General features: G+C 38.3%; 1 protein-coding gene across 17 annotated transcripts in view; it reads right to left on the minus strand.

Moving 5' to 3' along the window:
• Positions 1-6,911: 6,911 nt before the first annotated feature.
• Positions 6,912-17,334, minus strand: part of LOC133544455 (peripheral plasma membrane protein CASK-like) — a 103,859-nt gene continuing 93,436 nt past the window's right edge. For 6 of the 17 annotated variants that reach the window (XM_061889784.1, XM_061889779.1, XM_061889778.1 and 3 more), the window contains 6 exons: positions 16,531-16,611; positions 16,385-16,465; positions 16,095-16,297; positions 13,394-13,486; positions 10,883-10,909; positions 6,912-9,613 (listed from right to left, as the gene is read on the minus strand). In XM_061889784.1, coding sequence (XP_061745768.1) covers positions 9,437-9,613; positions 10,883-10,909; positions 13,394-13,486; positions 16,095-16,297; positions 16,385-16,465; positions 16,531-16,611 — 662 coding nt within the window. In that variant the 3' untranslated portion in view covers positions 6,912-9,436. The remainder of the gene's footprint in view (positions 9,614-10,882; positions 10,910-13,393; positions 13,487-16,094; positions 16,298-16,384; positions 16,466-16,530; positions 16,612-17,334) is intronic. The other 11 variants (XM_061889787.1, XM_061889792.1, XM_061889794.1 and 8 more) reach the window with 4 other exon arrangements.

The following is a 17,334-nucleotide window of genomic DNA, read 5'->3' on the forward strand; positions in this document are numbered from 1 at the left end:
AACAGTCCAGAGTCTCCGTTGTATTTTTAGCCTTCATATTGAACCACACATTTTCAATTGGAGACAGGTCTGGACTACAGGCAGGCCAGTCTAGTACCTGCACTCTTTTACTATGAAGCAACGCTGTTGTAATACCTGGGGTGGCATTGTCTTGCTGAAATAAGCAGGGGCGTCCGTGATAACGTTGCTTGGATGGCAACATATGTTGCTTCAAAAGCTGTTTTTATAACTTTCAGCATTAATGGTGCCTTCACTCTAGACTTTTGACAAGAACAAGAAATTTTGATCATATTACACCTATACTGTATATACTGTATATATCAGGGGTCACCAACCTTTTTGAGACCAAGAGCTATTTCTTGGGTACTGATTAATACGAAGGGCTACCAGTTTGATACACACTTAAATAAATTGCCAGAAATAGCCAATTTGCACAATTTACCTTTAATAAATAAATCTATATATACATAAAAATGGGGATTTCTGTCTGTCATTCCGTCCTACATTTTTTTTCCTTTTACGGAAGGATTTTTGTAGAGAATAAATGATGAGAAAAACACTTAATTGAATGGTTTAAAAGAGGAGAAAACAGGATAAAAAATGAAAATTAAATTTTGAAACAGTTTATCTTCAATTTCGACTCTTTAAAATTCAAAATTCAACTGAAAAAAAGAAGAGAAAAACTAGTTAATTCGAATCTTTATGAAAAAATTTAAAAAAAATAATTTATGGAACATCATTAGTAATTTTCCTTGATTAAGATTAATTTTAGAATTTTGATGACATGTTTTAAATAGGTTAAAATCCAATCTGCACTTTGTTAGAATATATAACAAATTGGACCAAGCTATATTTCTAACAAAGACAAATCATTATTTCTCCTAGATTTTCCAGAACAAAAAATTTATAAGAAATTCAAAAGACTTCAAAATAAGATTTAAATTCCATTCCACAGATTTTCTAGATTTGCCAGAATAATTTTTTTGAATTTTAATCATAATAAGTTTGAATAAATATTTCACAAATATTCCTCGTCAAAAAAACATAAGCTAAAATGAAGAATTACATTTAAATTTATTTATTATTCTTTACAATAAAAAAATAAATTTGCTTGAACATTGATTTAAATTGTTAGGAAAGAAGAGGAAGGAATTAAAAGTTAAAAAGGTATATGTGTTTAAAAATCCTCAAATCATTTTTAAGGTTGTATTTTTTCTCTAAAATTGTCTTTCTGAAAGTTATAAGAAGCAAAGTAAAAAAATAAATGAATTTATTTAAACAAGTGAAGACCAAGTCTTTAAAAGATTTTCTTGGATTTTCAAATTCTATTTGAGTTTTGTCTCTCTTAGAATTAAAAATGTCCAGCAAAGCGAGACCAGCTTGCTAGTAAATAAATACAATTTAAAAAATAGAGGCAGCTCACTGGTAAGTGCTGCTATTTGAGCTATTTTTAGAACAGGCCAGCGGGCGACTCATCTAGATTAGATAGTACTTTATTTATTCCGTCAGGAGAGTTACGGGCGACCTGGTGTTGGTGACCCCTGGACTAAGTAGTGTGAACATTTAATAATGGACATATTATATTAGATATTACAGAGTACTTTGCTGAGTCACCTCCAAATTGAAACTAAAATGGCCTACATTGGATTGGTTTTAGCATCTTTACTGCACAAAATGTATCAATCCACCCTTGAAAAATGATCTGTATGCCGACCTCAGCGGGAAAGTTCTGAACACATTGGTGTAAATTAATTACTGGAATATAGCAGGCTGAGCATATTGTGAAACCCCAAAAGAGGACACATATATGCGTGCCAAGGTGAACATTTGCCAATGATACTCCAACTTGCTTTATAAATAATATATTTAGTTAAATAAAGCATTTTTTCTCCTCTCTTGACAGCAGTGTTGGCGCTAGGAATTTTCAAAATGGGGTCCCAGGGACCCCATCAAGTCCTAAAAAATGGGGTCCCACAGTCAATTTTTGGGGTCCCACTTTTTTGTAAGCGTTTTGAAAACAAATGATAAAAGTATGCATTGTCCTGTTATATCTCACATTCTATATTGTGTTTTGGAAAAAGGTTGTCATAAACGTTACTTCATTCATTAAAAGAAATAATACAAAAATAAAACAAATGTGTATACATATGTAAATGTATTCAGTTATAAACATTCTTTCACTTTCTTCTTTCCTTCATGGATCTAAACTTTACCGCTGCTGCTAGTTGTTTCTATGTTTTTATTGAATAAGTTGTAGGTGTATTTATATCAGTATAAAAGTGTAAAAAGTGTTTTGCTTGGGTCATGAAATGCTGATAATGGTGTGCCAGGGCATACATACTTTTTATATTTAACGCTTAAATCTCTGGAGTCTACATCAACTTCACATCTATCCTTCATCTCAAAATGTTTTAGTTTTTTTTACATTGTTTTTTTGGTTGTTTGCTTTCCGCCCTTTTTTGCCAAACAAAGCTATGTTTTTTTATGGCAAACACACAAAGCATGCAAAATCTTCCACCAAAATTATTTATCAAAGTGGAATATTTGAAGTAATGGGAACTTTGGATAGGTCAATAATTCATAATAACATTGACTTTGATTCAATATTATGTTTTGAGCAATGACAGTTTGAAAGAAAAAAAAAACAGCTTTGTTTTATTCGTCAACGTTGCAACTTTTTCTAAATTACTTTTTACCTCTAAGCTTTTTTATTCCTCTTTTGTTTATTATAATAGTATTTTTAGAATGTGCCGTGGGCCTTTAAAACATTAGCTGAGGGCCGCAAATGGCCTCCAGGGCCCACTTTTGACACCCCTGCTATAGATAATAAAAAATAGATCTGATAAATCTATGGATAAAAAGCAGATCCTGGAAACGCATGCGCGTTTAACATACTGTAACTCTCTCACTCTCTCTGTCTCTGCCTCTCCCTCAAGAATGTTGCTGCGTGCACAAATTGTGTTGTTTTTAACCTCTACTTAACACTGAACATACATTGTACATACACACAATCCTAACTCAAAATGCCGGACATTTGAGACATTTAAGAAACTCCACCCGGACAGCCCCGCAAAAGAGGACGTATGGTCAGTCTACATTAGTGGTTTTCAACCTTTTTTCAGGGAATGCACATTTTTTTATTTAAAAAAATACAGGTAAAAAAATGAAACTCCACGAGGTCATCGTGCCTTATTTTGAGTTTGCTTGTGTTTTCCTCTGTGTAGTGCTTTAGTTCTCGTCTTGCACTGTTATTTTGGTGGCCCTTCCTGTTGTGGTTTGTGTTTTCCTGTAGCAGTTTCATGTCTTCCATTCAGCGCGATTACCCGCACCTGTGTTAGCAAGCGAGACTATTTGTTGATGGTCATGTCATTTACGGATGTACTTTGTGGACGCCGTAAGTTTTTGCTGTCGTCCAGCATTTTGTTTCTGTTTACTTTGTAGCCATTTCAGTGTTACTTTCGCTTTGCATTGCCATTTGCTCATTTTTGGTTTAAGCATTAAATAACCTTTTACCTGCACACTGCCTCCCGCTGTGGTCTGCATATTGGGATCCTAACAAACCATCCTCGTCCCACCCGATACGTTCCGACTTTTACAGACCTGCTGGTATCTACTGACATGAAGTATTACGCGGTTACCCTGCCGAGTTCTACGCAGACCAGACACTAAGCAACGGCACATTATTTGCAGGTTATAATTATTGATTTGCAAAATATATTTTTGGACCAAGTAGGTAAAGTTGTGTACTTTCCCACGGCACATCAGACAATACCTCACGGCACACTAGCGTGCCGCGGCACAGTGGTTGAAAAACACTGATTTATATAATATATAATAGCAGCTTACCTGTCCTGGAGGTGTCCTAATACTTCTGACTATGAAGTATCCCACTCGCACTTCTCGGCAATAAAACATTCAATGTGTATCTGTGTTTAAAACGTAACACCAATAATCAATACATTTACTCCAAAGACGAGTCGATTGTTTTGAAACCGTACTTACAAGACCACACGTGTAAACGCCACTTAATTAGAATCCAAAACTCATATACAAATGAAACACTGCCATCTAGTGGACACTTTGTCTTCCTACACTTCCGCCCAGGACAAATACTTCTCGTGTGAAATGTGTCATGTGATTAAAAACTGGAAAATACTTTTGAAATATATTTGCAAGATTTTGAGGATGGCAGAGAAGCCATCGAATATGATATTTGATCAAACATTAAAAAAAAACATACAGTTCGGTTCAGTATAAATTGTTTGACGTCACTTCCCGTGCCTTGCTATGTGATTGGTATCGGCTGATCTCACTTATGGTTGACCGTATGGCAGCGTAATACTCGGATCGGAACATCGTTATCGTTTTATAATTTATTTGTGGGTTTTGTAAGAACATAACCTAAAACATAATGTTATGTTTAAAAGTAGATTTTTTGGGGACATTTCCATGCAACCAGAAGGAGCTGTTTAATAAACAAACAAAAAAAGTTTCAGTAAAATTATTGCAAAAATCAAAAATCGATTCCGAGTTATTTGTCACCCGAGGAATCGGAACTGGTTTGGATGGTTTGGTGCCCGAAGATTCACACCCAACTTACCACACATACAGTATAGCAGGGGTCGGGAACCTTTTTGGCTGAGAGAGCCATGAAAGCCAAATATTTCAAAATGTATTTCCGTGAGAGCCATATCATATTTTTTAACACTGAATACAACTAAATGTGTGCATTTTTAAGTAAGACCAACATTTTTAGAGTATAATAAGTCTCTTATTCTTTTTAATAACATTGTTATTCTGAAGCTAACCAATAATAAATCAAATGTCATGTCTGTTGATCATGTTTTTGTTTGGCCATGTGCTGTTTGTCCTTTGGACTCTTGAAGTTCCTGTTTTTTTTCCACTCCCTTGTCTGGTTTCCTTGGTTACTCATTTTGTCCACCTGTCTCTGGTGGACAAAACGCCCGCTCACCTGCTTCCCGAGCACTAATCAGAGGCAGTATTTAAGCTTGTCTTTGCCAGTCAGTCGCCCTGCGCTGACTTGTTTCATGCCTTGCCATAGTTTCGTGCTTCATGCCACGCCAAGTAAGTTTTGTTTGATTTATGTTCATAGTCTGTTTATGCGTTAGCTTTGTTCCTTAGCCCAAGTTGTGCCTCACCTGTGAGCGATTTTTGTTTGTATATTTTTTTAGTTAAAATTAAATCATGTTTTTACCTAAATGCCATGTCCCGAGTAGTCTGTCTGCCTTCCTGGGAGAACGACCCTGCAGCAAGCTGCGACCCCCCCCATCGTGACATAAAATACTTCTTACCATTAATGCGACTTCTTGAACAGGTGCGGTAGAAAACGGATGGATGGATTTAAATGCATGAGAATGTTTTATATTTTGCACGTTATTTTTAGCACTGTGATTACCAGCGAAATTATTCATAATTATCGCGTTAAGCAATGTCAGCTAAGATTTATCTGAGAGCCAGATGCAGTCATCAAAAGAGCCACATCTGGCTCTAGAGCCATAGGTTCCCTACCCTTGAAGTATAGGGGGGTCAGTAGTCTAAAGCAGGGCTGTCAAACAGCTTTGAAAAGTTTTGCAAAGTTTAAAAATGAGCGAAAATTTTTGAATGAAAGAAACTGCTGTTCTAAATGTGTCCACTGGAGGTCGCAATAGCAATGCTTTGTATCTTTGTAGATGATGCTACGTATGTACAAAAATCAAATAAAACACATGTTAGTGCACTAGTCGAGGAAAATGAGCAAACTACATAAATTGCATCCTCTTATTTGATTTTGATATGTTTTTATCTCGATAGATTGAAAGTTTAACACAAATGAGTTGACTGATGAACATTATCACATCATTTATTTACACATGAGTTTGGCACCCCTGCTCTAAAGGTTTTGAAAATATAATCACGATACCAAATAATACATTGCAACAATCCCTTCGAATCAAGAATGGCGGCGATATCGTCACCCCGAGAACTCGATGGAATGGTGACCTTGTTGGTGTGAAGAGACTCACCTAGCAGGCACCAGCAGCTTCATCTGCACATCAGTTTCCTATGAAAGGAAAAATAAAATATGAACAAATGGGAGGTTGTAGTGTACATCATGGACATACTGACCATGGCCGCCGCTCGCCTCCGCGTCAACACGGGCGTCCGCATCCCTAACGAGGAAGACATCTCTATACTTTTACACTCAATTCAAGATATGTATTTTTTTTGTTTTTTTGTTGTTGTCTGTCCAAAATGACAAAAGAAAAAGGAGATGTCATACACAAGAGCTGTTTTGGACATTTACAGAAGTCGTTTATACACAACTGGATATGAGAACACTTCACATGAAGAGGCACAGAAAAGCAACCGCACTCCAACAAAGAATGTTGATGACCAGGCAGCGTTGTGCCACTTCTGCTAAAGCGCCAACGTTGTCTTACACACCGAGCATCTTTTTCAACATTATTCAACACTGGCTCTTTGTACTTCACTCAAGTTTGACGTACGCACCATTGAAACAATTACACACAAAAATCTGGGATTTTTTTTTTTTTTCTTCTTCTTCGTCTTGGATTCAGCCTCCAAACAAGAATACTTGTCATTTGTTTCAGCACGACTGTCAAGTAACAAAAGAAAAAAAAAATGAAAATGAGAATCAGCGCTAACTTTGGATAGGTCCAACCTACGTGAAGCACTACACTAGGAGTATCAGTGTAGTGATAAACAATCATCAATGATCATCTTCCAAAGAGAGGCGGGGGTGTGCAGAGAGCAGGGGTCACCAGGTCGCCCGTAAGGACCAGATGAGTCGCCCGCTAGCCTGTTCTAAAAATAGCTCAAATAGCAGCACTTACCAGTGAGCTGCCTCTATTTTTTAAACTCTCCCACTGCGGCGTGGGAGAGTTTAAAATACTTGTTGAACAGGTGCGGTAGAAAACGGATGGATGGATTAAAATGCATGAGAATGTTTTATATTTTGAACGTTATTTTTAACACTGTGATTACCAGCGGAATTATTCATTACTTATCGTGTTAAGTAAGGTCAGCTAAGATTTATCTGAGAGCCAGATGCAGTCATCAAAAGAGACACATCTGGCTCTAGAGCCATAGGTTCCCTACCCCTTCTGTAGGAGGACAAACATGACAGAAACCTCCCTAATTGTTACAAAGCACACTGTTTATATTAAACATGCTTCACTGATTCGAGTATTTGGCGAGCACTGCTTTGTCCTACTAATTTTGGCAGTCCTTGAACTCACCCTAGTTTGTTTACATGTAGAATTTTCTCCGACTTTCTAAGACGTGTTTTATGCCACTTCTTTTTCTGTCTCATTTTGTCCAACAAACTTATAAAGTTGTGCATGAATGCACAACGTTGAGTTTTGTTGATGTTATTGACTTATGTGGAGTGTGATAATCAGACATATTTGGTCACTGCATGACTGCAAGCTACCAGCGGAATTATTCATTACTTATCGTGTTAAGCAATGTCAGCTAAGATTTATCTGAGAGCCAGATGCAGTCATCAAAAGAGCCACATCTGGCTCTAGAGACATGGGTTCCCTACCCCTGCTGTAGGAGGACAAACATGACAGAAACCTCCCTAAGTGCTATAAAGCACACTGTTTATATTAAACATGCTTCACTGATTCGAGTATTTGGCGAGCGCCCCTTTGTCCTACTAATTTTGGCAGTCCTTGAACTCACCCTAGTTTGTTTACATGTAGAATTTTCTCCGACTTTCTAAGACGTGATTTATGCCACTTCTTTTTCTATCTCATTTTGTCCACTAAACTTATAAAGTTGTGCATGAATGCACAAAGTTGAGTTTTGTTGATGTTATTGACTTGTGTGGAGTGCGAATCAGACATATTTGGTCACTGCATGACTGCAAGCTACCAGCGGAATTATTCATTACTTATCGTGTTAAGCAATGTCAGCTAAGATTTATCTGAGAGCCAGATGCAGTCATCAAAAGAGCCACATCTGGCTCTAGAGACATGGGTTCCCTACCCCTGCTATAGGAGGACAAACATGACACAAACCATCCTAATTGTTATAAAGCACACTGTTTATATTAAACATGCTTCACTGATTCGAGTATTTGGCGAGCGCCCCTTTGTCCTACTAATTTTGGCAGTCCTTGAACTCACCCTAGTTTGTTTACATGTAGAATTTTCTCCGACTTTCTAAGACGTGTTTTATGCCACTTCTTTTTCTGTCTCATTTTGTCCAACAAACTTAAAACGTTGCGCATGAATGCACAAAGGTGAGTTTTGTTGATGTTATTGACTTATGTGGAGTGCTAATCAGACATATTTGGTCACTGCAAGCTAATCGATGCTAACATGCTATTTAGGCTAACTGTATCTACATATTGCATCATTATGTTGCTATATTTGAGCTCATTTTGTTTCCTTTAAGTACTCATAATTCAATTTATACCTCATGACACACTATCTAAATGAAATATGGCTTTTAAATTAGTTTTGCAGCTCCAGACAGATTTGTTTTTGTATTTTTGGTCCAATATGGCTCTTTCAACATGTTGGGTTGCCGACCCCTGATCTATTTGTATATATTTCAGCACAAAGCGCAACACCACTGGCCATCAATTACAATTGGAAAGACTAATGCTCACCATGGGGAAGTCTATCCTGGTACCGCTGATGGTGACACCCCCACGCCTCACTGAGGAAGATGGTCCGTAATCTAAATGTTCTCTTTGCGATGTTCTGTACCTCCAGGATCACAGTCGGCGCTCCAACACAAACCAAAAAACTATGAGCCGACAAGATGCAGTACACGTGTTCTTCATAGTCCTTTTGTGCAAATTCCGATGTAAACAAAGACGATCGTCGGTTGGGCGGGGGGTGCAGGGGGGGGTCTCGCGGCGTCGACAGACCGTGGTCCCCTTCAAAAAAATGGTGGAATAAATAAGAGGTCGGGAGAACGAAACTGCCAAGTTTCCTGTGCTTTTTTCTTTGTTGTAGTTTGTTGCGTTTGGAGTCCAGCGACTTGTGCCCACTGTGGCAGCTTCCTGTGTGCTTGAAAGTTGGGCTGGCGGGCACACACTCGCGCCCGCCTCAGCTCATGCGTGCTATTGCCTTGTCAGTGTTAGCAGTCGTCCATCACTTAGAAAAGAAAAAGTAGAAAATATAGACCACGCCCCTCCTAGCCTTCAACTATGTCAGACAGAACTGTATTCACGTAACATGTTTCTTTTCTTGTATGATGTATATCATTGCAGATAGATATGTATATATGTACACGTTAAGGCCTGCAAGACCGTGGAAAGATAAAAAGGGCCCGGGTGGACCCTGGGTGAAGTGGCGCGGTGGCGTCTTGTCTTTTCAGCGCCACACTTCATCTACACAAACACAGGATTGGGATCGTACGACATTCCGGCTGGTGGCACCTTTGCGTTGAGGAGGTTTTAGTACACCCAGGACACGGGCACCCACTGAGGGGTGTTGCACGCCAGCTCCACCGACTCCTCCAGCAGGCGCAGCGTGTCGTCTATCTCGTTGTTGATGATGGTCTGGTCGAAGTAGTGCGCGTACGTCAGCTGCAGCATCTCCGACTCTTGCTGGAGTCGCTGCAGGGAGTCGTCCTGAACAAACACAAAAAAACGCCCCGACATGTTAACAAATGACGGTAGGTGCAGCGGGTGAGGTCCTATTTTTGCCTCATTCCTGGAGGAACCCTGAAGCATTAACGAATGGGACTATCCAGGACCAGCATCTGTGAGCAGAGGATACCAGGGTTTCCCACAGCGCTTTGTTGTTAAGGCGGCCGCCTTATCAACAAAAAGCCACCGCCTAAACCAGGCCTGGGCAATATATATATATATAAATATATATATATGTGTGTATATGTATGGATATTGACAGAGATGGATATCTACATATATCCATATTTAAGAGTTATTTATTTTCATTCATAGTCATATTTGAAAACAGCTAGTGTTTTTCCATTTGTTCTCTTTTTGTTCGTTCGCTAGTAAACTGTGTGTGTTAACTTTGAAGCTTTAGGAATGTAAGGAGTAGCCATACTCCCTTCTTATCTCTTCCTGTCCCAGGCTTAGCAGAACAACAGGTAAGTGTACTCGTTTCTGTAGGTGTGGGCGGGGGAGATATTGAAGAAGACAGCACGTCCGTAGGGTTTTCAGATCAACTAGGCGACGCGAATTGAATGTGTTGTTTATAGGTTGGTCTCTCCAAAGCTTTGGAATAAATGGCAAAATACCTATTCTGTTCTGGGTTATCATTTAAAATCAGCTTATGTGTCATCAAAAGAAATTGGGATTGACCAGCAACTTAAATTCCCTCGGAAGAACATCTGGTCCAAACGCAACAATGTATATATATATATATATATATATATTTATATATATGCGTAGCACGGTGGTACAGGGGTTAGTGCATGTGCCTCACAATACGAAGGTCCTAAGTAGTCCTGGGCTCAGGATCTTTCTGTGTGGAGTTTGCATGTTCCCCCCGTGACTGCGTGGGTTCCCTCCAGGTACTTCGGCTTCCTCAAACCGCCAAAGACATGCACCTGGGGATAGGTTGATTGGCAACACTAAATGGTCCCTAGTGTGTGAATGTGAGTGTTGTCTATCTGTGTTGGACCTGCGATGAGGTAGCGACTTGTCCGGGGTGTACCCCGCCCTCCGCCCGAATGCAGCTGAGATTGTCATAATATGACCCCTTTAAGTGCAGGATGAGGCAAAAATGAACCCTGATCCACCGTAGTAGAGACGTGCTAGTCCGCCTGTGTAGACGGAGGAGATTGATTTTCAGGTGACTAAACAAGGACTAAAAGAGGGCTTGTAGGATTCTACGTTACACAACATCAACAACACGCGCTTCTTACTTACAGGCAGTTTCCGACACCACTTGGGAACCTCCAGTGCAAATGAAAAAAGGCATGCCAAAGAAAAGACAAACATGCTTAAAGAATGAAGTGCAGGTGATAATAAGGGGAAAGAAACATGGACCATTTACAAACACAGACACCGGATGAAAGGAGTTAGTGAGCACACAAAGGGTGTTTCCATGAGTTGATTACAAATTTAAACAATGGCAAAAAAATATATAACATATTTTTCGTACTATAAGTCGCATATTTTTGCCTTGAAAATCAACTTTGACCTTGGAAATAATTTTTTTACCTTGAAAATCAACTTTTACCTTGATTTTATCATTTTTTTCCTTGAAAATCAACTTTTACCTTAAAAATAATTCTTTTCCTTGAAAATCAACTTTTACCTTAAAAATAATTTTTCTCCTTTAAAATCAACTTTTACCCTGAAAGCCTTTTTTTATGTAAAAATGTTTTTCCCTTGAAAATCATCTTTTACCTTGAAAATCATTTTTTTCCTTGAAAATCGACTTTTACCTTAAAAATATTTTTCCTTGAAAATCAACTTTTACCTTAAAAATAATTTTTCTCCTTTAAAATCAACTTTTACCCTGAAAGCCTTTTTTTTAATTAAAATGTTTTTTTTTCCCTTGAAAATCATCTTTTACCTTGAAAATCATTTTTTTACCTTGAAAATCATTTTTTCCCTATAAGATTAACTTTTACCTTGAAAATCATTTTTTTACCTTGAAAATCATTTTTTTTGCCTTGAAAATAATTTTTTTGCCTTGAAAATCAACTTCTTCCCTGAAAATTGTTTTTTCCTTGAAAATCAACTTTTACCCTGAAAATATTTTTTTTCCTTAAAAATCAACTTTTACCTTAAAAATAATTTTTCTCCTTTAAAATCAACTTTTACCCTGAAAGCCTTTTTTTTTATTTAATTTTTTTTTTCCCTTGAAAATCATCTTTTACCTTGAAAATCATTTTTTTACCTTGAAAATCATTTTTTCCCTTGAAAATTTACTTTTACCTTGAAAATAATTTTTTTACCTTGAAAATCATTTTTTTGCCTTGAAAATATTTTTTTTGCCTTGAAAATCAACTTCTTCCCTGAAAATATTTTTTTTCCTTGAAAATCAACTTTTACCCTGAAAATCATTTTTTGCCTCGAAAATCAACTTTTACCTTGAAAATATTTTTTTTCTTTGAACATCTGCTTTTATCTTGAAAATATTTTTTTTTCCTTAAAAATCAACTTTTACCTTGAAAATCATTTTTTTCCTTAAAAATCAAACTTTTACCTTGAAAATCATTTTTTCCTTGAATATCAACTTTTACCTTGAAAATATTTTTTTCCCTTGAAAATCATTTTTTGTCATGAAAACCACCTTTTACGTTGCAAATTTTTTTTCCTTGAAAATCAACTTTTACCTTGAAAATCATTTTTTTCCTTGAAAATCATTTTTTGTCATGAAATTCAACTTTTACCTGTTATCACCTGGAATAATCCCGTCCCACATAACATTGACGGTTTGTTTAAAATTAGAGTTTGAGGCCTAATAGTACAAAGTTAGCGATCAATATTAGTAAAATGTATTTGCTATTTTATTTCAATGACATTATATTAAAATATAACATTTGTACAAGTTAAAATGATTGTGATGCTAATTTCCGTTAGCCTGGATTGTCCATTGTGTGTTAGCATTAAGATGGCGGCACAAGTGCCAAACTTTATCCTTTAAGGTTGTGTTGCTCTTTTTCCCTGTATTGTCAACTTCACATTACCGTATTTTTCGGGTTATAAATCGCTCCGGAGTATACGTCGCACCGGCCGAAAATGCATAATAGAGAAGGAAAAAAACATTTATAAGTCGCATTTTTGGGGGAAATTTATTTGATAAAATCCAACAGCAAGAATAGACATTTGAAAGGCAATTTAAAGTAAATAAAGAATAGTGAACAACAGGCTGAATAAGTGTAGGTTATATGAGGCATAAATAAGCAACTGCTATGTTAACCTAACATATTATGGTAAGAGTCATTCAAATAACTATAACATATAGAACATGCTATACCTTTACCAAACTATCTCTCACTCCTAATCCATAAATCCCATGAAATCTTATACGTCTAGTCTCTTACATGAATGAGCTAAATAATATTATTTGATATTTTACGGTACTGTGTTAATAATTCCACACATAAATCGCTCCTGAGTATAAGTCGCACCCCCGGCCAAACTATGAAAAAAAACTGCGACTTATAGTCTGAAAAATACGGTAAATCCATATTAAATATGGAAAAAGAGAAAAACAATACAAGGTCACAAGATTGTCTGTTAATGGATTGTCAATAACACAAAGGTTTGTCTTTAAATATATGTTTTTTTAACGTTTAAAAAAAAAAACTTGTCATAGGCAATTATGCAAATTTCCTGATGACATCATCGTGATACGCCCGATGGCCACTCTGCGGGCAAGAGGGCACACACAAACACCAAGTAGAGAGCAGAAGTTTCAAATACCTCCTGTACCTCGGTCATGCCCGGCGTGAGAGTGGGAGCTGCGATGAAGACCACAAAGGGAGCAAACTCAGCTGTCCTGAGGATCTTTAGTGCCTGGAACGGGGGGAAAAAGACGGATAGTAAAAGTTTTAATATCACATTGAGCTAATTTTTGTGCTACCTTTGTTTTTATGGCTCCTAAATTGTTTATATTTAGTGAGGCCTTTGCAACAAGTGTGGCAATTTATTACTGGCTTCATGGTGCAATGCAATGTCAGCGGATTTATTTGTATCCAACACGCTTGCAAAACACTAAAATATTGTTGATATGGCTAGGCTGAAAACTGTATCATAATGTTGGATATTTTTATCACCTATCGAAAATAAGGTTTAGGAGAAAAACAAATAAAAGGTAAACATTGTTATTAAAAATTTAACCTTTTTCTAATTATAGTCCTCACAGCTATCAGAGGCAGAAAGGAACGGAAATGTCAACAAAACGATAGAGAAACACTTAAACCATGTAAAGAAAATTCTAAAATCACATTGAACACTTAACAATAACGCCCTAAAATGAAGGTGCAAACATGAGGAATATGTAAGAAATGCTTGATAAAGTCTAACAAAATAGTGCATAGTGTGAAAATGTAAACATAGAGAAAACTGAGAACTTGTCCCGGCAAAAAATCTGCCTTCAAAGAACTCCGGCTTATTAGTGATTCCCAGAGCCCAAAAAAAGTCTGCGGGCTATAGAGCGTTTTCCGTTCGGGCTCCAGTACTCTGGAATGCCCTCCCGGTAACAGTTAGAGATGCTACCTCAGTAAAAGCATTTAAGTCTCATCTTAAAACTCATTTGTATACTCTAGCCTTTAAATAGACCCCATTTTTAGACCAGTTGATCTGCCGTCACTTTTCTTTTCTCTTTCTGCCCCCCTCTCGCTTGTGGAGGGGGGGTAGGGGGTCCGGTGGCCATGGATGAAGTGCTGGCTGTCTAGAGTCGGGACCCGGAGGTGGACCGCTCGCCTGTGCATCATTTGGAGACATCTCTGTGCTGCTGACCTGTCTCCGCTCAGGATGGTTTCCTGCTGGCCCCACTATGGACTGGACTCTCACTATTATGTTGGATCCACTATGGACTGGACTTTCACAATATTATGTTAGATCCACTATGGACTGGCCTTTCACAATATTATGTTAGATCCACTATGGACTGGACTCTCACTATTATGTTGGATCCACTATGGACTGGACTCTCACTATTATGTTAGATCCACTATGGACTGGACTCTCACACTATTATGTTAGATCCACTATGGACTGGACTCTCAAACTATTATGTTAGATCCACTATGGACTGGACTCTCACTATTAAGTTAAATCCACTATGGACTGGACTCTCACTATTATGTTAGCTCCACTATGGACTGGACTCTCACTATTATGTTAGGTCCACTATGGACTGGACTCTCACACTATTATGTTAGATCCACTATGGACTGGACTCTCACACTATTATGTTAGATCCACTATGGACTGGACTCTCACTATTAAGTTAAATCCACTATGGACTGGACTCTCACTATTATGTTAGATCCACTATGGAATGGACTCTCACTATTATGTTAGATCCACTATGGACTGGACTCTCACTATTATGTTAGATCCACTATGGACTGGACTCTCACTATTATGTTAGATCCACTATGGACTGGACTCTCACTATTAAGTTTGATCCACCATGGACTGGACTCTCACTATTATGTTGGATCCACTATGGACTGGACTCTCACTATTATGTTAGATCCACTATGGACTGGACTCTCAATATTATGTTAGATCCACTATGGACTGGACCCTCACACTATTATGTTAGATCCACTATGGACTGGACTCTCACTATTAAGTTAAATCCACTATGGACTGGACTCTCACTATTATGTTAGATCCATTATGGACTGGACTCTCACACTATTATGTTAGATCCACTATGGACTGGACTCTCACTATTAAGTTAAATCCACTATGGACTGGACTCTCACTATTATGTTGGATCCACTATGGACTGGACTTTCACACTATTATGTTAGATCCACTATGGACTGGACTCTCACAATATTATGTTAGATCCACTATGGACTGGACTCACACTATTATGTTAGATCCACTATGGACTGGACTCTCACTATTATGTTAGATCCACTATGGACTGGACTCTCACTGTTATGTTAGATCCACTATGGACTGGACTCTCACTATTATGTTAGATCCACTATGGACTGGACTCTCACTATTATGTTAGATCCACTATGGACTGGACTCTCACTATAATGTTAGATCCACTATGGACTGGACTCTCACTATTATGTTAGATCCACTATGGACTGGACTCTCACTATTAAGTTAGACCCACTCGACGTCCATTGCATCCGGTGACCCACATTTGCGGTCCTGTCCAAGGTTTCTCATAGTCATCCCCATTGACGTCCCACTGGGTAGTGAGTTTTTCCTTGACCTTTTGTTGGCTCTGAACGGAGGACGTCATTGTGGCTTGTGCAGCCCTTTGAGACACTTGTGATTTTGGGCTATATAAATAAACATTGATTATCTGCAATGTGCGGCTAAAATGTAGAACAATTTCTGTTTTTGTGATTGCGCCTGTGCTCTATAGTCGGGCAAACAGGGTCACTGCCAGTCCAAGGTAATCAGAGGTGGTGCACTTTACCTGCGGCTCCACATCTAGAATGGAGATCATGCCCTGGCCGTGGATCTGCCTGATAGTCTCCAGCCTGGTTCCGTACATGGCGTCCTCGTGGCTGCCGTACTCTAGGTAGTCGTTGTTGCTGATGTCCTGCATCATCTGCTCGTGAGACACAAAGTAGTAGTTCTTTCCGTTTTCCTCATCCTTCTTCGGAGGCCGGGTCGTGTCTGAAGGGGACACGACGGAAAAACAGCTCATCTCCAAGTTTGAGCGCCAGGGAGGAGAAGATTATTGATGGTAACGGGGTTTCTTACGAGGGATGGGGTAGGCGAAGCGGTCGGGGTGTTTAGTGATCAGCGTGTTCTTGATGTGCCGCCTGCCGACTCCGTGTGCACCTGAACTCAAGCACAGAGCGAGGCGTCATAATCCCCCGTCGACGCTGCGTGGAGACTTGACTTACCGAGCAAAACCAGCGTTTTCCTCTTGAATGAAGGCAGCCTGACCACCTCTTCGTATGTGACCAGATCTAGTTGGTCAAACACTGTCAGAGAAGAAGACAAACACTTGAGAAGGTCTCACAAATTAGTCAGGATAATGCAAATCATTAAAAATTATATTTAACTGCTGTGGAAGTCTGTAAAATGTACAAACCCCGTTTCCATATGAGTTGGGAAATTGTGTTAGATGTAAATATAAACAGAATACAATGATTTGCAAATCCTTTTCAACCCATATTCAGTTGAATATGCTACAAAGACAACATATTTGATGTTCAAACTCATAAAAAAAAATTTTTTTGCAACTAATCATTAACTTTAGAATTTGATGCCAGCAACACGTGACAAAGAAGTTGGGAAAGGTGGCATTAAATACTGATAAAGTTGAGGAATGCTCATCAAACACTTATTTGGAACATCCCACAGGTGTGCAGGCTAATTGGGAACAGGTGTGTGCCATGATTGGGTATAAAAACAGCTTCCCTAAAAATGCTCAGTCTTTCACAAGAAAGGATGGGACGAGGTACACCCCTTTGTCCACAACTGTGTGAGCAAATAGTCAAACAGTTTAAGAACAACCTTTCTCAAAGTGCAATTGCAAGAAATTTAGGGATTTCAACATCTACGCTCCATAATATCATCAAAAGGTTCAGAGAATCTGGAGAAATCACTCCACGTAAGCGGCATGGCCGGAAACCAACATTGAATGACCATGACCTTCGATTCCTTTAGACGGCACTGTATCAAAAACTGACATCAATCTCTAA

Source organism: Nerophis ophidion, linkage group LG27 (genome assembly GCF_033978795.1).
Source record: "Nerophis ophidion isolate RoL-2023_Sa linkage group LG27, RoL_Noph_v1.0, whole genome shotgun sequence".
In the NCBI taxonomy this organism is placed as follows: Eukaryota; Metazoa; Chordata; class Actinopteri; order Syngnathiformes; family Syngnathidae; genus Nerophis; species Nerophis ophidion.